The sequence below is a fragment of the Pan paniscus genome, chromosome 7 (genome assembly GCF_029289425.2).
Source record: "Pan paniscus chromosome 7, NHGRI_mPanPan1-v2.0_pri, whole genome shotgun sequence".
NCBI classification, from domain to species: domain Eukaryota; kingdom Metazoa; phylum Chordata; class Mammalia; order Primates; family Hominidae; genus Pan; species Pan paniscus.
In genome coordinates this window covers 120527390-120550500 of record NC_073256.2, presented here as the reverse complement: position 1 = coordinate 120550500, position 23111 = coordinate 120527390, and the positions used below count along the sequence as shown (strand labels likewise).

Here is a 23111-nt window from a genome sequence, read left to right as displayed (position 1 = left end):
TCACATGTGCTCATGCACATGCTGAAGTCTCTGGAACTATCTGGGAGAGAGCAAAGGGTAACACAAGGCAGCATGGACTGGAGGACAGATGGACTGAGTTCTGTTGTCACCAGCTATGTGACTTTGGGCAAGTCACTAAGCCTCTCAGAGCCAGCATTGTCTCACTTGTAAATTAGGGATTGAATTTTGGGGGATGCAGTGAAATCATTTATAAAGTACCTAACACTGTCTGCCACACAGAAGGTGCTCAATGAATGGCAGATCTCGTCCCCTGCAGCTCTCTGTGTATTAGCACAACTCTGGTGACATGGTATGAAGGCAGAATAACCCTCGGTCCCAAAGATGTCCACTCCTAAGCACCAGAACCTGTGAATATATGAGGTTCCACAGCAAAAGGGAATTCAGGTTGTAAGTGGAATTAAGGTTGATAATCAGCTGGTCTTAAAATAGATTATCCTGAAATATCCTGGTGGGCCCAATGTAATCACCAAAGTCCTTAAAGGTAAAAGAGGGAACCAGAAGAGAGAGATTCAAAGGAGATATGACTGTTTTTAAAGGCACAGAGAGATGCAATGTTGCTAGTTTTGAAAATGAAGGAAGGGCCATGAACAAAGGCATGCAGGCTGCCTCTAGAAGCTGGAAAAGGAAAGGAAATGGATTCTCCCAAGGAGCCTCCAGTAGGGCATGCAGCTCTGATGACAACATATCAGGCTTCTAACCTATGGAGCTGGGAGATAATACATTTATATTGTTCAAGCCACTAAAGTTGTGGTAGCTTGTTGCAGTAGCAATGGAAACAAACACACTTGACATCATGGGAGTTTCCCATTCTGTTTTCAGGGACTATGCCCAGGAATTCAGTTAATACCTAATGGTGCTCTGTAGCAGTGACACAACCATAACTTCTATGCCTGCAACCAGCTTCAATAATTATATGCCTAGGTTCATGAGCAGATATGGAGCAGAGGTGGTGGGGCTGGATAGCTACTCACTGCAACTTTGTTGGAAAAGAACTGACCACTGCTAGCAATTCCATGGCAGTCATACTGAAGCCTGAGTGTCCACCCACTGCCGGAAAATATGCTTCATGACACCTGGGCCTGAGAGGCTCTCCCAAGCTATAGATTACCTGGTTTTGCAGGGTTGTCCCATACCCACCTCCCCAGATCTGGTCCCCCCATACCCTCTCTTACCTGTACATGGTGTGTGGCCATGCTACCTGCACAGTCCTTCTTGAACCAGCAGAGCCCCTAAACTGCTGTGTCTCCAGGCAAGTGCAAAGGCAAGAGGGTAATGGGCTAATGGGCAAAACCAGGAAAATAAGAACAGTGGAAGTGGTTAGGACTCAAAAGGGAAATAAGACATTCCATGTTCTTCTCCCACTTCCCATCATCTTTGGGATTCTGACAAAGGACTCTTGGCCATCTTGCTGGTGTCCACCCAACAGCCATTCTCACTCTCCTTGGCAGACCTCATTTCCTATGACAAAGGCTGAAATGGCAATCCTGGCTCTCCCAGCTCCCCAGCAGCACTTCCCCCAGCCCCAGGAAATAAAACATGACTGGTTTGAGATAATAATGGTTAAATCCTCTCATTTTCCAGTGATGTGTTCTATGGTGAGAATGTGATTTAATTCTGTCCCATGATATGTCAAGGTCATCTTCTGTGGGGCTTCTGGGAAAAAGATAATGGAGGAAACTTCCTTTCCTGCCTCTGAATGGTGTTGCCTGAGAGTGAATGAAGACCTGTCCTCATGGGGAAGAAGTCCTGGAAGCCTGGCCTCCCTGTACTATGGAGTTAGCTCACCCTGGAGCCTCCCTGCCTCTGAGTTTCTTGCTATGGAGATAACAAATTCCTTGCTACTTAGCAGCCTGGTAGGTCATTCTGTCACTTGCAGCTGAAAAAGCTTATCCGTGAAAGCTCTCTCACGGATAAGTATCTTGGGATTCATGCAGACCCCAGGAATTCCTGGTCAGTTAGCGCCTTCTTGATGGAGATGTATGGACCAAGTGGACAACACAATAATAATAACATAGGGTCTCTACTATCAGGACTTCACAGTCAAACACTGTGAGGATGGAAACCTCTTCCTATCTGCTCCTACCTCTGGATTCCAGAAGTCATGAAGACAGTGTGAGTCTTGTTACTTACTTCATGTTAAATCTACATTTAAGTCTTACTAGAGATCATTGATTGTTAGATGGAAAATTTGTTCTCTTAAAAGCCCAGGTGTTCCGTATATAACCACATGTTACGTCTTTCTGTCCCTCTTCTCAACACTACAGAATGAGGCAGAAAGCAATAAAAGCCATTTGGGCAAAAGAGCAGCTGAATCAAGCACTTTGCAGAGTTCACATCAAAGGGGAGTAAATGTTCAAAAGCCCAAAGCCCTAGCCTTGTGCAGATCTAAACAGTAGGATACTGGGAAGGGAGCTGGCTGGAGCCTCAGAAAATGTAGAGTTGAGATGTTGCACCCTTGCAGATGAAGAAATGGGGGTTCCTTGGAGGCTAATTAATTCTGTGGCAAACCAGGGTGGGATATGAAACAGCAAAGGAGGCAGAATGAGGAAGATAAAAGAAGAAAAGGCTCTGGATGAAGCAGAAAGGAAATTTCATGTCTCATGCCCGGCTGGGTGCTTCACCCAAAATCCTCATGGAGAGAGATTCGGAGTCAGCCCCAGAATGACACTGCAAAATCTATCCAGTATATAAAGTATGGTTATATATATGAATACATTTTTTATGTTCAGTGAACAGCATAAGGTATGTTCTATAATATAGATTTGGAGTTCTTAACTTTGGTTGAAAAATCCTAGGTTAAAAGAAGCCAACTTTTCACCTGCTACCTAAGTGGGTGCCACCACCAGTATGCAGCATGTTTGGCCCATAGAAACTGCTAATAAATATTAGTTTTAATATCAGCTACTATTAACCAAATTCTCATTTATTTTGTTATGGCTATTAGGTCCAAATCCCCTGTAGCTGTGGCCCTAGGTCCCGAGGAAATCAATGTACACTAAGACAGAAACTATTTAGCTACAGCACATGGGGAATTTTATTAGCAGCATGGGGTTACCTAAAGATATTCCTGGCCGGGCGCAGTGGCTCACACCTGTAATCCCAGCACTTTGGGAGGCCAAGGTGGGCAGATCACAAAGTCAGGAGATCGAGACCATCCTGGCTAACATGGTGAAACCCCCGTCTCTACTAAAAATACAAAAAATTAGCCAGGCGTGGTGGTGGGAGACTGTAGTCCCAGCTACTCAGGAGGCTGAGACCGGAGAATGGTGTGAACCTGGGAGGCGGAGCTTGCAGTGAGCTGAGATTGCGCCACTGCACTCCAGCCTGGGCAGCAGAGCGAGACTCTGTCTCAAAAACAACAACAAAAAAGATATTCCTACAACACCCTGCTCACAGCCTGACTCACCTAGGGAGCTTTTGCAAAGATGAACACTCCAAAATTGCTAATTCCCTCCCCTTCCACCTCCAGAGCACAACCACTCACCTCTGGGGAGTGGCAGGAAGGAACCGTTGTGGGATAGTCGGTTCCTACAGCACCTCCACCCTTTCCTGAGAATTCTCTCTCTTCCTTTTAATATTCTGAAAGGCCTCAAAACCTCATCACGAAACCTAAACTCTACATCTTATATCCCAGAGAAAGGAAAGCCAGCTCTCTTCAACTTTTCCCCTTTTGAGCTGTGTTTTCAGGGATGCTGTAACTGAGGTTTACTAGAGTTTTCTAATCCAATTATCTAGAAAGGAAGGAATAAAAGAAAAGCTATTACATAGATATTTGGTCATCCAGAGTCACCTGAATTCAAGAAGTTGGCAGATACAATTTTGTCTTGGTTTGTTTTCAATCCTATCTATTTTCACACAATCATTGCTTTACATCTCAACTTGTTCTCCTCCTTGCCTGAAAGGGTTTCCCCAAGGAAGGCTTGCCTGCTGAATCCCAAAGAACTGGCGGGCAGCATCCCCACTTTGCATCTTGCTCTGGCCCTTAGTTTGTCTAATCCTCTCTCTACATCCTTCTGGTCCCTGTTTTCCAGTTTCTCTCTCCCTGGTGAGTCACGAGGAACGAGGCAAGGGCTTGAAGGATGCTAAAGTTGGAAGCCTCCTTCCTGTAACTGCCACAACATGTGAGGTTGGTGCTTTGGATGTAAAATATCTTGGAAGCAGCTCCTGTGCCAGCCAGGCCTGGATTCATGCTCTGCCAAATTTTTGTTCTGAGTCCCAGTTCCAGTCCCTTTCCTCTCTGAGGCCAAGCACATGAGCCTTGCAGGGTGCAGCCAGCCAGGAAGTCCCAGATTCAGTTCCTGGGTGCCATTCATGCAGTTAGATTTCTGGAAACCATAGTGACCACTAACAGTAAACCACGGACACCACCGTGCTCTAAACACTGCTGTGATTTTACCCAGTTGTTCTCTTCTTCCTGGAACTCTAGTTGTCTTAATTTCTCCATCTCAGAATTGCATTCCTCCCACTCGCCCACCCTGTCCTATCTTTGGCCTGATCTCTTGGCTATAAATCTGCTCCTTTCTTCCACTTGTTCTTCACAGCTCCCCATTTCTGCACTCCCCCTGCTTATCATTGTCTTCTGGGCCTCCCAGTAATCCCAGAACCTGGCCCAGGCCTGCACTGTGGGCAGATTCGCTTTTGGGCCTCACATTCCCTCTGAGCCAGGAACAACAACTTCCCTCTGCAATGAGTACAACCACCTCTCTTTGATCATGGAGCTGGGAATTCTGGTCCTTATCAGACTCCCTTAGGGCTTATCCCTGAGACTCTAAGCCATCACAGCCTTCATCCTCAGCCTGCACTGCTGAATATCCCTCCCACAGTAATTATTTGCCTACATCCTTATCTCCCCAGGAAGACCATCAGTGCCTCAGGAGCAGGACCTCGTGTTAGCCATCACCTGGCTGTGAGTCCAGCGCAGGGCCTGGCACATAATTGGTACCCACAAAGTTTTAAAGACTTCATAGTGACTGCTTCACATCCATTTGGAAGAAGACAGGATTGAACTGGACACACCCACATGAACTAGCTATGTGACTTTAGCCGAGCCATCTCCACTGGTATTCCTCAGCTGGGAAACGAGGAGGGTGAAGCCGGCCTAGAAAATCTCTAAGGATCCTGTTCTGCTAAAAGTCTGTGAGTCCGCATAGAGCACATTGTGCTTCTATTCAGCACAGTGACCCTCCAAATGGTAGTTTTATGTGTGAAGAACAATTATCCAGAGTTTGGGATAATGCAGAAAAGATGATTAACGTTATGCTAGGAGCACTTCCCAACAAGCTCACCTAAAGGTGTTCTGGGGCTCCTACCCAGCATGACTTTACCCCCAGTGGACATGTGGAGATGTTTCAGCTGTAGAGGCCACACATGCTACTAAACATCCTACAGTGCCCACGACAGCACCCCCAACAAAGAATTATTTGGGCCTAAAATTTCCATAGTGCTGGAGGCATTGAGAGATCCTGGCCTAGAGCGTGCAACTTGGTTTGCACATTTGATTAGGGCCAAACAGTTTACAATTCTGAGAACTGATCATGCATGATGAGTTTCTTTTCTGTCTGATAGAGAAGAGAACCCCAAAGACTATGGGTTTGGGTTTTGTGGAATTTTTTTGTTTTTGTTTTGTCCTTTAGGATGTAACTAGTTTTGTATTTAATTTAGCAATCTTATCTCAGCTTTCCTTCTTTCCACCAACTATTTTTAAAAGTTTCTCATATTCCCTTTTGTTCTGAGCCATTTATTTATTTTGTTTTTAAATTAAATTTTTTTTTTTTTTTTTTTTTGAGACAGAGTCTCACTCTGTATCCCAGGCTGGAGTGCAGTGGTGCAATCTCGGCTCACTGCAACCTCTGCCTCCTGGGTCCCAGTTCAAGCAATTCTCTTGCCTCAGCCTCCCGAGTAGCTGGGATTACAGGCACACGCCACCATACCTAGCTAATTTTTGTATTTTTAGTAGAGACAGGGTTTCACCATGTTGGCCAGGCTGGTCTTGAACTTCTGACCTTGTGATCCGCCCACCTCAGCCTCCCAAAGTGCTGGGATTACAGGCGTGAGTCACTGTGCCCAGCCTAAATTAAACTTTTTATTTCAAAATCATCTATAGATTGTTGTAAGAAATCGTACAGAGTGATCTGCGTGCTCTTTTCTAATTTCCCCCAGTGGTAACATCTTACAGAATTGTAGTACAAGATCCTATCCAGGGTACTGACATTGGTACAATCCACCCGTCCTATTTAGATTTCCCCAGGTTTAATTTGTACTCATTTGTATATTTGTACTTAATCCTATATGATTTTATTACATGTGCACTTTTACTTATCCACCACTGCAACCAAGATACAGAACAGCTCCATCACCACAAGGATTCTGTTAATCACATCCTCATATTCTCTTTTGAGCTGACTTTATCATCCAGCCGTGACCCTCATCAATGAGTTAAAAAGATAGTGATACCTGCTCACTATTTATTTGTATGATAATTAAGTTTTTAACATTTTGAGAAATATACTTTGATATAGTCCTCTGCTTTTTAATGAAACTACCTATTAAGTAGCAACTTGATAGCTGAGCTCCAATGACAAGACCAGATGGTTCCTAATTTCCCCACCAGAGATTATATTAATGAAAACCATCACTCTACATGCTAGGAACACACAGTGATCTTGAGCAAGCAGCCTAACTTCTGTGTGATTTAGTTCCTTCTTCTCTAAAATAATAGCTCTGATTTTAAGGAATTTGTGGAGGATTCAACTAGTTAATATACACAAAGCTCTTAGAATAGTGCATGGCACATATAAATTACAATAAATTTTATGGTATATTATTTTATTTAATGTCCACATCAATCCTATGAGGTAAGAACTCTTGTTACCCTAACACAACAGATAAGAAAACTAGGACTGAGAAAGTTCAAGTAATTTTCCCAAGGTCTCAGCCTAGTAAGAGGTAAAGCAACAATTAGAACTCTAGTCTCTGTGATTCCAAGCACCACCTTGCCCTATTTACTGTGAGAAATTGGAGTTTTGTGAGAAATTGGAATGCTGTACTCAGAGTAAAAACCAGAAACTGCGGTCCTAGGGGAACACAGACTGCCAAGATGGTGGGGAATTTTGCATGGGATAGGTGGCTATCTAGAGAAGAGGAAGGCCAGGTACAGTGGCTTATGCCTATAAACTCCCAGTGCTTTGGGAGGCCAACGTGGGAACATCACTCAAGGCCAGGAGTTTGAGACCAGCCTGGGCAACATAGTAAGACCCCGTCTCTACAAAAAATACAAAAATTAGTTGGGAGTGGTGGTGCACACCAGTAGCCTCAGCCACTTGGGAGGCTGAAGTGGGAGGATCACTTGGGCCCAGGAGTGAAGCTACAGTGAGCCGAGATCACGTCACTGCACCCCACTGGGCAACAGAATGAGATCCTTTGTCAAAAAACAAAACAAAACAAAACAACAACAACAACAAAAAACCCGCACACAGAAAGAGTGAGAAAAGGAGAAAAGGAAATTTTGAGATCCATATATGCTCTCCATCTTTATGAAGTTTGAGAAATATCCCTTTTAACAACTTCAACAAAAACCCAGAGGAAAACCTTCATAAAATGAGCACAAGCATACTTTGTCTAAATTTTCTTCCCACAACAGGCTAGAAACACATGGGGAGATGAAACAAGTACCCACCAGCTCAAACTAACTCAGCAAGTCCAGCAAAGGGGAGGTAGCACAGCAGGAAGACATGCGAGGGCCCTGCAGCATTTGCCCTCAGAAAGCAGAAGTCTTCTATTCACAGTTCTTCCTTCGAACTATTGATTCACACTGGGGCAAAATGAAAAATTTCCCGGATCATGTCAGAGGCAAGGTAAGACTTCAGCCAACCAAGCCTGAGAGGAAACGAACCAGAAGCAGAGTCTGAACCCTTCATGCAGGTCCCTCCCATTTCAACTTCTGTGGAGCTAGGACAGCACAGGGCAGAGGTTTCCAAAAGGCGGGTCACAGAGACAATTTCCCTGGCGCACGGTACAATGAGAAAAATGAGATGGCGTGGTGGGTTAGTGTGGGCGCTAGGATTGCTCACTCCCTTTCTTAGCAAGATCGGTGCGTTTCTGTCCCTTCTTCAGGAAGGGCTTCCTTATATATCTATCCCTCTCCTCTCTCTTTTTTTTTTTCTTATGGCACTTAGTTCTAACATTAATACTATGTCCTTTCCTTCTTCTTTCTTTTAAATCTATTACCCTGCACCTAGGCTTTAAGCATGAGGGCAAGAATTTTTGGGTTTTTTTGTCACTATTATATTCTGCAATGACTAGAACAGTGCCTAGCACATCATAAGTGCCAGTACATACTTGCTGAATTAATTTAACAGTGCTTTCTGCAGCGTTTGTGCATGTGTGTGTGTGCATGTATGCGTGAGAGAGCCTTTCTTGTGAAATGGTAGAAGTAATAAATCACAGGTCTTTTTCATGCCCCCCTAAATAAAAAGTTAGCACCGTGATCAGCGTGCACACACACTCACACCTTTTTTTCTTTTAAATCTTACACATATTTTTTTCCTTTTTACTGGCCAGTGAATTCCAAAAGTCTGGGACTCAGTGGTCTCAAAAAAGGGTTTTAGAGTAAAGGAAAGCTTGGCTTGAGTCTGGCACTTTCAACTGTGTAACTTCGGGCAGCTTCTTTTATATCTCGAACCCTCAATTTCTTCACCTACAAAATAGGAATAGTGATGCTAAACTCATGAGACTGTTCTACAAATTAATTGAGAGGATACTATGTAAAGCAGGGACCTGGTCCAGAGTAGAATTAGTGATATAAATACACAATACCCCCAGGGTGGCTCTGCTGTGGGCAAGGCAGGACTTCTCCACCCAGGCCTTGTCTCAAAAGCCACCTTGGGGTTTGAGCTCTTTGCTCCAGTGAGACTGCCCACAACTGAGGTCATGCCCAGACAAATGCCACCCAAAGGCAGTTTCCTGGCATTCAGTGGAGTTATTCTTAATTCAATCCTGCTTCAAATTCAACTCCCTTGCTATAAATTTGAACATGGAAATCAAAGGTTTTAAGGTACCACTTCCAAATTGCTGAAGTAAAGCCTATTTCCTTGGGGGTGGTGACTTCCAAGATTCTCCCAAATTAATGGATTTACACATGAATTCCTTTCTCCATTTAACTAGGAAAGAGAGGAATCATGTCAGGAACCTCACAGAAGGATATCATTCAGAAATGATGATAAAACAGTTCTGAAATTACAACATAAGTAAACAAACACAAATCATTTCTGAGCTATTTGAATTGCACACATTTTCAATCGTTTATATTTTTGCTTTCATGAAAGCACACAATATTGCCTTTTGTTGTATTTCACACTATTAGAGGATTGTGTTAATAAAGGAAAGTAAGTAAACTTGGGGTTGTGTAGAGATAAAGAAAGTGAAGCAGAGATGAGGTCTCTGGTGCTTAGCCCTGAGAAAGACAGAGCTGAGTCAAAATGAGGAGGCCTGAGAAAAAGTTCTCTGGGCTTTCAACTGTTTAGGGCAGGGAGGGCAGAGAGGTGAGTAACTGCAGGGAGTGAGGAAGTTCCGCCACAGGCTGACAGGCTCTGTCCTGGAGTTATCCTGGGTGCAGATCAACTGGTATTAATTCCATGCAATGAAAATGGAAGGGAAAAGCCCCCTTTAGCAGTGGTTACCATTTTTTCAAAATGATGCCCCAGAATTTGGGGGACTGTTGTCAGATTGCTGGCTGCCTTCCAATATGAGGCCTTTGCTTTTGCTATTGTAACAGAATCTTGGCTTTTAGATGGTCTGTTGCTGCTCAGCTAAAAGATGTTCTCCAGCTTCCCTTGCAGCTAGATGTGGCCATGTGACATAGTTCCAACCATTACTATGGGAATGTACACTATGGCTCTCTAAGAGGAGTTCAGGGTATGGAGCATTTCCCAAGCTTATCGAACCATGAAGCATGGCCAAGGTGCCTTCGTGGAGTGAGTCTAAAAAAGTGGCTTTCTCTATCCTCAGGTCTCTTCCAGATCCAAACATCTATGAATTACCCTTTGCCTATGATCTATTTCCAAATGCATTCATCCAGGGTTTTCTCTGTTCCTTGCCTGCATCTTTGCAGTTCACAAGTTGAGCCCAGGAAATCAGCTAACTGGCATCCTTGCAGCAGAGTCCCAAGGTCATGGCTGGAAGAGTAGCAGGCCATGCTATGAGTCTGTGAAGGAAGCCCTTCCTGGGGCTTGGCATGCAGTTTCCTTTGCCATCAGGCCCCTGGCTGTGCCCGATGTGCGAAGGTCCAGTCTCACCGTCTCACCACAGTTGCTTCCCAGAAAACACACAAATGACTTTGTCCTTTATTCCCAGAACAGACTGGCACTTTTTTTTTTTTTTTTTTTTTTTTTGGTGCTTTGCCAGAGGGTTCCCTGACAACCACATTGGAATTTGTCCATTTGTCCTTTCCTGTGAGAACTCCATCTTGATGGGGGAGGCCGGCAGAATGGATTCAGGATCCCTTTCACAGTCTGAGCAGCTATCAGCTTCTGGGGTTTGAATCTTCCAAAAGCTGCTCTGTGTCCTGGCCCTGTAATTTTCACACTCTGGATTGTCTATAGGTGAAGGCCTCCAGTTTCTCTACAAGGACAGCCTTTCTCATTGTGAGAATGGGTGTCCTTTCCATAGCCTCTTGCTCCTTAATGTGATAGGTTTTACAGTAATTTCTTCACGCCCTTTTGGTTCTTATGTAGACTACAAGTCTGTGGGCAAGGACCATGACGAATTTTGCACTCTGCAGATAACTTTACTCACTTCTGGCACCAGTGTTGCTAGTTACTTAATATTCCAATTCAACTTTGTCAAGGTTTAAGTTGAGTAATATTTTCCCTAATGCTTTTTAATTTTTTTGAGACATAGAATCATTGAAGTCCAGTTGATGGAACTTTAAATATAAAGTTTGGAAATCTCTGGCCTTACTGGATGGTTTTGGCATGAATTTCATAAAAAACTTTTCTTTACCAAGTACCTACTACATGCCAGACACTTTCCTACATTTTGGCCAATTTGCCTGAAAATGTGACAGTCAGCAAATTCCTGGGGGGATCTGAGGATATACTGTCATTCTTCTGTTTCACGGTAATTGTGAAAAAAAACTATTATTAGCAAATTTAGAATCATCCAAATGATCTCAACTTATTAGGATTCCATGATTTGGTGCTGACATATGTATTGTTTTAAAGGCTGAAATGGCATCAATTTCTTCAATAGTCTTGAAGTGTGAAAAAACGAAGATATAAATGAGATCTCTATATTTCATGATGGCAAAATGGCATCACGGATGAAAGCTTCTGAGTCATTTAAATACAGAAGAGGGTGAGAGAATTGAATCATCACCCGTGCAGGAGCCCTGTGATGGAAACAGTGGCATCCACATCTGTGTGGCCACACAGTTCCCATCCTCAGATGCACCAACTTGCAGTAAGTGCTGTGGATGGCTAAAGCTGGCGTCACCATTAAAATGAAAAATAACCGTGATAGTGTTAACAATTCAAATGATGGCCCATCGTGCCTCAAAAATCAAAAGGATCCAGTGGGCAAAAGTGAAATGGAAAATAAGCAAATGTATCTTTCTACCACTAAAAGCAATATTTGTGATTCAGTTTCCATAAAACAAAACATTTGTTATATTAGATTAATGCTATTATTCAGAATGTCACTGGCTGGTTTGCACCTCTCTCCTTTGTAAATCATTATTTTTTGTTTTATAATTGTTTATAAGCTATAAGGAGTAACTTTACCTGATTTAATATGCACATTTTTAAGTAAATCATAATTTTTAAAAAAGCATTCAAGTTATCCCCAGGGTCATTTAATCCCTACATCTGTGAAGTTGGCAATATTATCTCCATTTTACAGGGAAACTGGAGCTTGGGGATATAGAGCTCTACCTCAGTGAGTGAAAAACAAGCCAGAGGCTGGGCATGGTGGCTCATGTCTGTAATCCCAGCACTTTGGGAGGCTGAGGCAGGGGGACCACCTGAAGTCAGGAGTTTGAGACCAGCCTGGCCAACATGGTAGAAACCACGTCTCTACCAAAAATTAGCCAGGCATGGTGGTGGGTGCCTGTAATCCCAGCTACTCGGGAGGCTGAGGCAGGAGAATTGGCTGAACCCGGGAGGCCGAGGTTGCAGTGAGCTGAGATCATGTCACTGTACTGTACTCCAGCCTGGGCAATAGAGCGAGACTCTGTCTCAAAAAGAAAAAAAAAAAAAAAGCAAGCCAGAATAGAATTCAGTCTACCTAATCCTAATGACCTTCTATTGCCTTCCTAAAGCAAAAGATGCTTTCTTGGATAGGATATCTGGCCTCTGGATCATTTCATCAAGTTGTAATTCACCAACAACCATTTCACTGAAAGGCCAAAAATACTAGCCAAGAGCTAGTCAAATGTTCTTTTCATTGAAGAGGGGTAAAAAAAGGACCCAAGGTTCCAATTTCCCAAACACTTCCCCATGGAAACAGAAGTAGATACAGGCAGGGGCAGGAACAGGAGCAGAGCAGAAGCCCAAAGAGAGAGTTTAGGGGACATAAAACAGCAAAAATGGATTTAAAGGAAAGCCCAGTCATTCACACTTGGAAGAATTCCTGGACTAACAATTCCAAGCCAAGGCAGCTGCAGCAATGTTGAGGCAGAATCAAAACCTGGGGAAAGACCTTAGGTATTCAGGTAGGTTCACTAACTGGCAAATTTATTTTGGGAGAACTGGCTTTTGAACTGTGTGAAATCTAGTTTTGGGGCTGTTTCTTCACCAATAGTGAACTCTACTGGGAAGCAGATTTTGCCTGGGTTTCCTGGATCCAGCTAGGTCCTCACTCTGACACGAGAGGTAAACAGATGCAAAGGAGACAGAAAATCTGCTAGTGAGGTCTTTCCTGGGGCTCTTATCATTGTTTCTCTTTGTTCTCCACAAGTCCTTGTGGTCACCTGCATTTATTAATGTGTCCTTTAGAACTAGTGTTTTCTAGCTCTTTGGGAAAAGCTATAGCCCCAGGGCAACTGCAAAAACAGAAAGTCCCTAGAAGAATCTGTGTGGAGGGACTAGAATCTGGATATTGGGTTCATATTGCTGGAAGATTTTCCAGAGTTCAGGTCAAAATGAATGAAGATATATTTGGACTCCCTCTTTCTTTCTTTTCTTACTTTCTTTCTCTTTCTTTCCTTCTCTCTCTTTTCTTTCTTTCCTTCCTTCCTTCCTCCTTTCCTTCCTTTTTTCCTTCCTTCCTCTCTTGCCTTTCTTTCTTTCTCCTTCCTTCCTTGCTCTTTCCTCCTTCCTTCTTTCTTTCTCTCTTTCTCTCACTCTTTCCTCCTCCCTCCCCCCTTCCTTCTCTCTTTCTTTCTTTTTCTCTTCTTTCCTTTCTTCCTTCCTTCCTTTCTTTCTGTCCTTCCTTGCTTCTTTCTCTCTCTCTCTTTCCTTCCTCCCTCCCTCTCTCCCTTCCTTTCCTTTCTTTCTCCCTTCCCTTCTCTTCCCTTCTTCTCTCTCTCTCTCTTTTTTCCTTTCTTTTTCTCCCTTTCTTCTGATTAGATTTCTCAGTGTTCAGCTGGCTCTGTTTGGCTTGATAGCTTTCCAAATAAATCAGATTGGCATTTTAAAAGTTAGCCAGATATAAGAAGACACATCAGATGTGTTCTATACCATGACAATTTTATAGTGTTGAAGAATAATTAAGACATTTACTCAATGAAACTGCCAGATAACAAATGATTTAGAGAATAAATTGCTGCTTCAGGGAAAAATCACCTTCCATTTCTCAAAGCATCTTCCATTTCTAAGAATACTGAAAGTTTCTCAAAGGGCCCCCATTTCTAAGAACACTAAATCACGTAACTTAATACCTATCTGTATTAGTTTCATGGGACTGCTGTAACAAAGAACCAAAAACTGGGTGATTGAAAACAACAGAAATTTACTGTCTCACAGTTCTGGGAGCTAGAAATCTGAAATTAAAGTGTTGGCAGGGTTGCTTCCTTCTGGAGGAACTGAGAATCAGTTCCACGCCCTCTCCTAGCTTGCGGTGGCTGTGGACAGTCCGTAGTGTTCCTTGGTTTGTAGATGCATCACTTCAATCTCTGCCTTCACTGCACATGGCATTCTCCTCTCTGTGTGTCTGTGTTCAAATTTCCTTTTTCTTACAAGAACACCAGCCATTGGATTAAGGTTCACCTTAATATCATATAATCTCATCTTACCTTGATTACATCTGTAAAGACCCTATTTCCAAATAAGGCCACACTCACATGTACTGGGAGTTAGGACTTCAACATGTCTTTCTGGGGGATACAATTCTACTCTGTATACCATCCAATACAAAACCAACAGAACCATGAAGTCCATTTTCTACAATATAACCAAGCGGCTTTAAAAAAAAAAAAAAAAAAGGCTCATTGAATTCCAGTTTTTAAATGGCAAATTTTGTCATTGCAAATGCAATGAGCTCTGTCCCACTCCCAAATACCACTAAAACAAACATAAGGGAACTTTTAGAGGCATAAACTCATAGGAAAAAGAGGAGAGAGAAAATGTACTACAAAATTTTGGAAGCTGGAAAGGAGATAAGCAAGTGCTTACTATCTTAGCAGTTCAAGAAATCTGAATCCTAAGGGGAAAAAAAGGAAACTTGAGTACAACGTGTTTTTTATCCCTCTGTCCCCAAGGAACTCAGGAATGGAAGCCACTAGATACCTTTGGAAGGCGGAGAGAAAGCATTTGTGGAAAACTGGCTTCAGAAGCAGTTAGAACCCAAGGACCTCTCCCCAAAATACCAAATCTGAATGAGTGCCCCTCCTTCACCCTGAAAGAAGTTGTTGTTTTGTTTTCTAATAAAAAACTTCCTGGTGAAACTTTCTGGACAGAGGATCACTTAGAACAATTGAGGTCGGGGCTATTGTGCTGAAAATATGAAGCACTGGGACTCCAGGCTTCTTCCCCTACTCAGTCAGGCATGTGCCCTCCAGGGAGGAAATTGGGAGAGTCTGCTCAGTGGAATCTGATCACTCCCTTTCCCTCAAAAAGGCCTGAAAATACAGACATCAAAAGTTCCTGAAAGGAATGATCCAGCCAGATACTCTATAGTGAAGATGACAGACCTTAAGCCCCAACGTCATAAATGGAGCTTCCAACCAACATCGGAGTGCCCTCTCCTTAAATACAAGCCAACAGTTCAGGGCCAGCAGACATTAGAGGAAAGCCTCCAAACAAGAGAAAGGCCAACAAAATAGAAGGGGTGGGGAACATAAACTTGAATAAACAAACTCTATAAAGGGAAAAAAACCTAATTAATGTTATAATCAGAAAGATATTGCGTCTAAAAACCTAAGAATGAGATGCTATGAAAAGGAACATTCAGAGAACAAAAAGAGAGTTCTTAAAAATTAAAACTGAGGTAGAGGGAATGAAAAATTCAAAAGAAAAATTGGAAGAAAATATGGAAGAAATCTCCAAAAAAGTAGGATGGAAGATAGGAGAGGAAAAATAAGAAAATTAGAGGACCAGGCTAGGGTGAAATATAATAATAATAATAACTTGAGAAAATGTTTTCATAATTGAAGGCTATGAGATTTTTTTTAAAGGCACACAGGGAGATGGGGGCAGGAGGAACGGACAAATCTCATACTAAGGATTGAGAATCAGAATGACATCAGACTTGTCAACAACACCTTGAAAACCCTAAGGAAATGTGATTTTATACCCTGCCAAACTATCGATTAAATGTAGAAGGCATAAAAAATTTTTTGAAAAGTAAAGTTTCAAAAAAATGTCACCTCTCACATAGAAAGCTACTTCAGGATGTTCTTGGCCAAACAAGAGAACAAACCAAGGAAGAGAAAGACACAGAATACAGGAACTATGAGATCAATTCAACACAGGAGAGAGGCCAAGGAAATCCTCAGGTTAATGTCAAAGAAAGAGTCAAGGCCAAGAGGTATGCAGCCAGCCTGGACAGCAACCAGCCCAGATTGGAGCAGGTCAGAAAACTCCAAGGGCAATTAAAAGAAAAAATTGTGATAGAATTCCTAATTTACTTAAACATGTTGAAAGGAGATTTACACAACCAGAGGAGGGTTTGATGTGAATTAGTGATGCATTCACATTAAAAAAAAAACAAACACATTTTTAATGCAGCAAACATAAAATATTGTCTGTGAAAGGAAAAGTAATCCTAATCTGGTTTAGCTGCGAAAAGTGTCAACAAAACACCAACAAAGAACACTGATCTAACCGAGTTATGCTACAATGTATTGGCAGTGGTGGGATGGAGGTGAAAGAGTGAAAACCTCACCTTTCATGAGGGTAATCAATAGATCAGGCCTTAGACCGAAACATCAAGAAAGAGTATGACTTGCCAATTATTTAGAGACAAGGAAATGAAACGAGAATGAGCTTAAATAGTTGACAGTAGTTACTCCAAGAGAACTGATAAAGTGGGATGCATAACAGGGTTGATTTTCATAGCAAGCCTTTTAGAACTATTTGTCTAAATTTTATTCATGTGGTATATAGCCCGGTAGAGCTAGTGGTTACCACATTGCACAACACAGGTAGAAGGAGAAATAAATAAAAAACTAGTTTACACAACTAGTTAATTATAAATGTAAGTGCTCTGAAAGAGAAGTCAGGAACTATGAAAAAATAAAACTGGGAAATGTCACCTAATCTAAGGGTCAGCTAAGACTTATCTGAGATATTGGCATCTGTGCTAAAAACAGAAGCTATATTTGATGAATATCTTTTAAAAACTTTAATGTAATTGGATCAAGGGACTTTCCTGCTCAAAACCCATCCAAGGCTTCTCATTGCTGTTAGGATGAAGTCCAAGCTCCTCATTGTGGCCTACATGCTCCCATGTGATCCAGTCTTTCCTGCTCCCAGCACTGCCTCCCCTCACTCATGGCTTGCATGATGCTCCAATAACATTGCTGTCCTCCAATAGCTGGAAAATGCCAAACTCTTCCTGCCTCAAGGCCTTTGCACATGCTGTTCCTTTTGCTAGAAATGTTCCCCATACCGACTTTTCATCGTATCCGACTTCTCTTTTGTAGCACTTGCAACAATAATAATTAATTGTATGAGTTCGTTTGCTATCTACCTCTTCTGCCTGTGCTGTCCAATATGGTAGCCGCCAGCTCTACTGGGCTATGCTAATTTAAATTAACATTAAATCGTGTGAAAAATTCAGTTCTTCAGCAGCACTAGCCCCATTTCCAGTGATCCATAGTCATAAGGCTGTATTGGACAATGCAAAGAACATTGAGTCTCTGGACAGCGCTGCTCTAGACTGCAAACTCCACAAGGACTCCTCCTAGATCTAGCCTGAGTGCCTAGGACTATGTCTAGCACTTTGAAAGTGCACCCTACATAATTGTTGAATAAATAAATTCATTCATTCATTTAGGGTAAGGCCACTGCCCTGTCTGAAAGGACATTTATATTTGGTTTATCTTAGTATCTTAAGCCTTTCAGTAATGTCTATTTCTATATAATCCCAATGGCAAAATCCACATCAAAGAAAATTAAAATTTAGGTAGCAAAATAAATAAATACTCATGGGACCATTTAGGTCATAATAGTGGACTTAAGAGACTCATGAAGGCAAAGCGTTCCATTTCACCCCAGGTATCATTCTTAGAAATAGGTTCCCCATTTGCGTTACAAACCAATCATTAGAATTAACCTGGAAGATGTGTATTTTCAGAGTCCATTTAGATTTAAAGCATCTTAAAGTATCCTTTGACTGTGCCAAGTGAAGTCACTTTGGGCATTGTGGATTATAAATCCAGTTTAGATGCTGTATTTAGCATTATACACAAAGAAAGATATTAAATAGGTACAATTTTCTTTTAAAAGGATTATTACCAGGCTTTCAAAGGAGCACAAGCACCTCATTAATAGTGAATGTGTTCATTGGGTTTGAACAAATTCAACAACCCAGAGATGCATTCAAATATATTTATTTAAGCATTCTGGAGGTTTTCAAAAAAATAAAATCAGATCTTTCAAGACAACAGTAAAATCACTATCTTTCTTTCCCCAGCATGCTGACTGTGGGACAATTTCCTTGCCAGTGTCACTGTCCATTCCAAAAACAAAAAAACAAAACGGTTTCTGCCCTCAGGCCCTTTGTCTCCCATACCCTCCCACACATCTGCTCCACTTCAAGCCTGGATTCAAGGAGGTGCCTGGAAACAAAGAAAATATTCCTGAGGCTTAAAAAAAAAAAAGAGTGTGAGGAAGCAGGGCTCTTTGGCTCTTTTTCAATGATGGAAATTTAGCTTCTCCTTCTCTTTATCTGTCTCTCTTCCCTCTTGGTTCTCTCACTCTCTAGAACAAAACAATCAGCAGGCGGGCTTGTGGCATTCTAAGAACAGACACTGGCAGGAACAAAGGTTACAGAAGTGAGTGACTCTAAGAATCAAGCAAGACATGGAGTGGCAGAAAATTAAATTCTGAATCCCTAAAAGACATGATGCAAAGATGACCTTCTCTCCCAAGGACATGTCCTCATCCCGCGCTGACCGTGTGTGATCATTTCAGGAAAAGCAAACAATGGAGAAGCTGCTTGAATGATACTTAGACCTGGGACAACTGAAAGGAGTTGCACTTATACAATTCGATGCAGTGGAGTCCCCTGGGAGGAGCCCCAGTCACACGGGAAGAGACAGTCACAGCTGTAATAAATGATGGCTAGCATGTATCAAGCACTGGCTGAGTCCTCAGCATACATTACATTACAGAATTCAATGTGCACCTCAACACTCTGGGGGTGTATTTTATAGGAGAACTGTGGCACAAAGAGGGTAAGTGTCTTACTAACTGTGTGGCTCATCTGCCAAGCAGGGGTAATCTGACCCCATGAGGTTGCCACAAGTATTCAATTAGTTTTATTTTACAACTAGAACAGTGGCTGGCTGAAGAAGTAAAATATACAAGTATTTGTTATGCAAAAACAAATAAGTCATAAATCTTCATCTTACAGGTAAGAAAATGCATTCTGGTTTTTGTTCTGTTGCTGACAAACTATGGGACTTCAGGCAAGGCCGTGAAACTCTTGGGTCTTGATTGCCTCCTAAAAACTTCAGCGTTTGTATTCAATGATTATTTGGATCCTTTTTCAGCTCCAAGCTTCTTCCGATGAACGGAACATAATTTCTTTGTAGCTTTTCCTTCACCTTACTCCCCTTGTGCTCATAATCTAGGGATTTTAACAGAAGGGGAGTTTGTAAAGGAACAGGGGCATTTTGGGTTGTCTTGATGACAAGGGGGCCATACTGCATTTGGTAGGAGCGGGAAGGGATGCTTAGTGTTTAGCAACGCTTGCTGCAGTCCCACCCAAGATGCCAATGGCTCTCCTGTAGAAAATACAGTCAGCTTCAGAATGCTGGTAGAAATCATGATGTAACACAGATTTGCAAAGGGAAGGTTTTCTGTCAAAGTTGTGGAGCCACCCAGCCATGAAACCATGCAAACTGTGGCCAGACTGCTATGCTTCCATATTATCATGCAGCTAAACAGTCACACAATTATGCAGCTATGCAACCACACAGCTGGATGTCCATGGAGCCATGCCCCAAATCCCACAGTTTTGAAACCAAGCAATAGCCTATCACATTCTTCAAATGCAAGACAGATACAAAGTTAGTGTGTTCCTACTTGTCAGTCTCAGACAACAGTAATGGCAAGCCTTTTTAGGGGACAGGTAATGAGCAAGACCCAATTCCTGACTCCAAGAAACACTCATCTGGGGAAGGGCAGACCTGTGCACATGTGCACAAGGCTGACCATACAGCAGTGGAAATAGCAATGAGAAGAAAAGGCGTATGGGGAAAACAGAGATTCGTTCCACTTGGGGAGGGCCTAGGGAGGCTTTGCAGAGGTGTGGCTTTTGGGTTAGATTTGTACAATGAGTAAGGGTGAAGGTAAAATGTTCCATCGGAGGAAGTTGCAAGACTAAATACATGGAGAAGGAAGGAAAGGGCAGGCCTAGTGAGGACTCAATAGTGTGGTATTTATAGGAATAGAAGACTCAGACCTGATGGCTGAAGGCCTGGAATGCCATGCCAAGAATTTCATCATTTGTCTAGTAGGAAATAGCGGTCATGAAATATTGGGCACAAGAGTGACACGATCACATCCATCCTCCAGAAAGACTCTTTGGCAGGAATGTGAGAAATGAACTGAAGAAAAGTCAGAAGTAAACGAGAGGTTTAGAGGTTCCAGTGCGGACACACAATCCTATCCCTGCTTCCGTTGACACTGGAATAAAGCCCAAACTCCTGCCCATCACTCACAAGGTCCTAAATAGTCTACCTCCTTACAGACATCCTCTCCTACCCCACATCCCTCTCCCAGTTTCCCCCAGTTACTTTCACCTCACTCTGTGCCTCAATCACATTAAGCCCATTCCTGTCTCAGGGCCTTTGCACTACTGGGGGCCCCTCCCGGAGCACTCTATCCCCTAATGCTCACAAAGCAGCTCCTGCTCTTCACTCACAAGTTAGCTCCTTCCTCAAAGACCCCTCGCCTTACCACCCAATCTGCTAGGCTTCCCCATCTCCAGTCACTCTCTATTTTATTATCTTGGTTTTCTTCACGGTGCTTACCAATGTCTGAAATTGCCTTGGTTATTTCTTTCTCTACCCATCACCATTAGCTCAAACCCAAATGTAAGCTCTGAGAGAAGAATCTTGGTCTTGTCCACTGCTCCAGCCCCAGCATCTAAAACAGCACTCACTCTAGGGTGGGTGCTGAAGAATATTTGTGGGAAGGAAGGAAGGAAGGATTTTCTGTGTGATAAATATACAAAATTCAACTGAGCTTGTGATTTTGTAAGAGACACACATGGAGCAATAGGGGAGGAAGGGAATGACTGCCTAGCCACCAAGATGCCCCCACATTCAGGAAGGGCAGTGGTAGGTGATTTGAAGGGGAGCATTAATGAGGGCCTGAACTAGGGCAGCAGTTGGGCCTGGAAAGAAAGGAACAATTCACTGCAACCATTCATTTCAGAGACAGACTGTAGAAGTTGGTGCCTGATTAGATGTGCAGAGAAAGATAGGAATAAGACAAAAATAACCCCAAAATCTTACACCTGAACAACCAGAGATGATTCTGATGAACAGAGAGGGATGGCACCATAGGGTGGGCAAGTGTGAGGGAGAAGAGGTTAATTTGGTTTGGGGCAAGTTGAATTTGAGGAACTTGGCTGACAGTATTTGGATGCCTTGTGATGGTTGGAAATGTGGTCTGGAATCAAGAGCAGATATGGCGGGAAGCAGCCACTGGGAGGATAACGTCAGCAGCAGGTGAGTTCTCTGGGAGAGCCTGCTGGATAAGAGAAGAGTACTGGGCAAGGGCGTGAAGAGACGTGGGTAGAGCATGGGACAAATCACGAAAGAGGAACTAAAAAAGAGGACGAGGCTGAGAAGACATAATCAGAGGTGGAAGGGAAATGGTGGTGTAGGGAAACTGAGGGAGAAGGTCCATTTCCAAAATGTGGAGTAAGGGTAGGCAGAGGAGATTGGCCAGGTCAGTGGTGCTGAAAGCTGCAGAAAGGGACATGGGCACTGACTCTCCATTTACAAGGTAATTGGTACTCTTTGTGATAAGAGTTTCAGTAGATTAATAGGAATGGAAATTCCCTGTAACATGTGCAGGAATCTATCTGGACCCATCTGCTTCTCCCCAGTGAGACTTGGGGGAACAGGGACTGATGCAAATATGCTAATGCTCAAAAGGTTTGCTATGCCACAGTTGTAACGTCCTTTGTTTCTGACCCTGGAGTCTCGTGTCTTACCAGTATCCAAGAAACTGTGACAGGCTAACTTGTAGGGTAAAATCTCAGGTCCTTCCTAGTTATTAAAACTACCATGCTTTTCTAGAAACTTGCCATTCCTCCATTAAGAAGTGGAGTCTGATTCCCCTCCTTTTAAATCTGGGCAGGCTTGTGACTCATTTATAACCAATAGAATACAGGAGAAATAAACTGTATAATTTCCGAGACTAGGACATAAAAGGCAATGCAGCTTCTACCTTGCTAACTGGGGCTTGCACTGGAGTTCTGAGCAGTTATGCAAACATGCTGACTGCCCTGGGCCACCATGCTGTGAGGAAGCCCAAACTAGCCCTTGCAGAAAGAGCATATGGAGAAGTCCTGGGACTGTACCAAGAGAGATGCCCAACCAGTCCCAGCTGTTCCATCTGACAGCAAAACCCCAGCAATTTTATTCCACAAATAACTTTAGGTTTTTGCTTTTCAACTTTTTGCTTTTAGACTTTTTGCTTTTCAAAATATCTCAGTCACCTTCAAAGGATGAAGATTTACAACTAGTGAATATGGTCGAAAGAACAGGCCCAAGCTGGGCATGGTGGCTCATTCCTGTAATCCCAACACTTCCGGAGGCCAAGGTGGGAGAATTGCTTCAGCCCAGGAGTTGGAGACCAGCATGGGCAACATGGCAAAACCCCATCTCTATGAAAAAAATGTTTTTAATTAGCTGGGCATGGTGGCTTACCTGTGGTCCCAGCTACTTGGGAGGCTGAGGTAGAAAAACTGCTTGAGACTAGGAGATCAAGGCTGCAGTGAACCGTGATCGTATCACTGTGCTTCAGCCTGGGTGACAGAGCAAAACCCTGTTTCAAAAAAACAAAAACAAAAAACAAACAAAGAACAGGCCCAGAGATGTGAACAGATTGTATATAGGGCAGAAATGGCAGTTTTTCCAGAATTGTATAAAAAGATGGCAACTTCATTCTTAGAGGGCACACTAAAACTAAGTGAGCTACAATTCCTTACCTACTAAAGTGATAAAAATCCCTAAGTTTGATAATCTACCGTACTGGCAGGGCTATGGGGAAACAGGCACTTTCATATGCTGCTGATGGGAATGCAAAATGGCACAAGGCCTCTGGGGGGAAATTTGGCAATATCTAGCAAAATTACATTTGCATTCAGCATTTGGCCCAGCTGTACCACTTTTTAGGGATCTACCTAAATCTACACTGGAAAAAAATGAAAAGACACATGGACAAGACTATTTGTTACAGTAAAAGATTGGG

The 23111-nt window shown here is 42.7% G+C and overlaps 1 protein-coding gene and 1 long non-coding RNA gene across 14 annotated transcripts in view; one reads left to right on the top strand and one right to left on the bottom strand.

Annotated features, from left to right (window-relative positions):
- LOC117981478 (uncharacterized) overlaps nucleotides 1-14899 on the top strand; it is a 42003-nt gene extending 27104 nt beyond the window's left edge. The window contains exons 3-5 of one of the 2 annotated variants that reach the window (XR_008626463.2): nucleotides 4876-5157; nucleotides 7661-12727; nucleotides 14714-14899. This is a non-coding gene — a long non-coding RNA (uncharacterized LOC117981478). Of the gene's footprint in view, nucleotides 1-1633; nucleotides 12728-14713 lie in introns of those variants that run through there. The other variant, XR_004673022.3, reaches the window with a different exon arrangement.
- Nucleotides 1-23111, bottom strand: part of BAALC (BAALC binder of MAP3K1 and KLF4) — a 141129-nt gene that overhangs the window by 97186 nt on the left and 20832 nt on the right. For 2 of the 12 annotated variants that reach the window (XM_063606459.1, XM_008975202.4), the window contains exon 2: nucleotides 1194-1298. The exons of 9 other annotated variants lie outside the window; for them this stretch is intronic. In XM_063606459.1, coding sequence (XP_063462529.1) covers nucleotides 1216-1298 — 83 coding nt within the window. In that variant the 3' untranslated portion in view covers nucleotides 1194-1215. Of the gene's footprint in view, nucleotides 1-1193; nucleotides 1299-22567; nucleotides 22686-23111 lie in introns of those variants that run through there. One more of the 12 variants, XR_008626462.2, reaches the window with a different exon arrangement.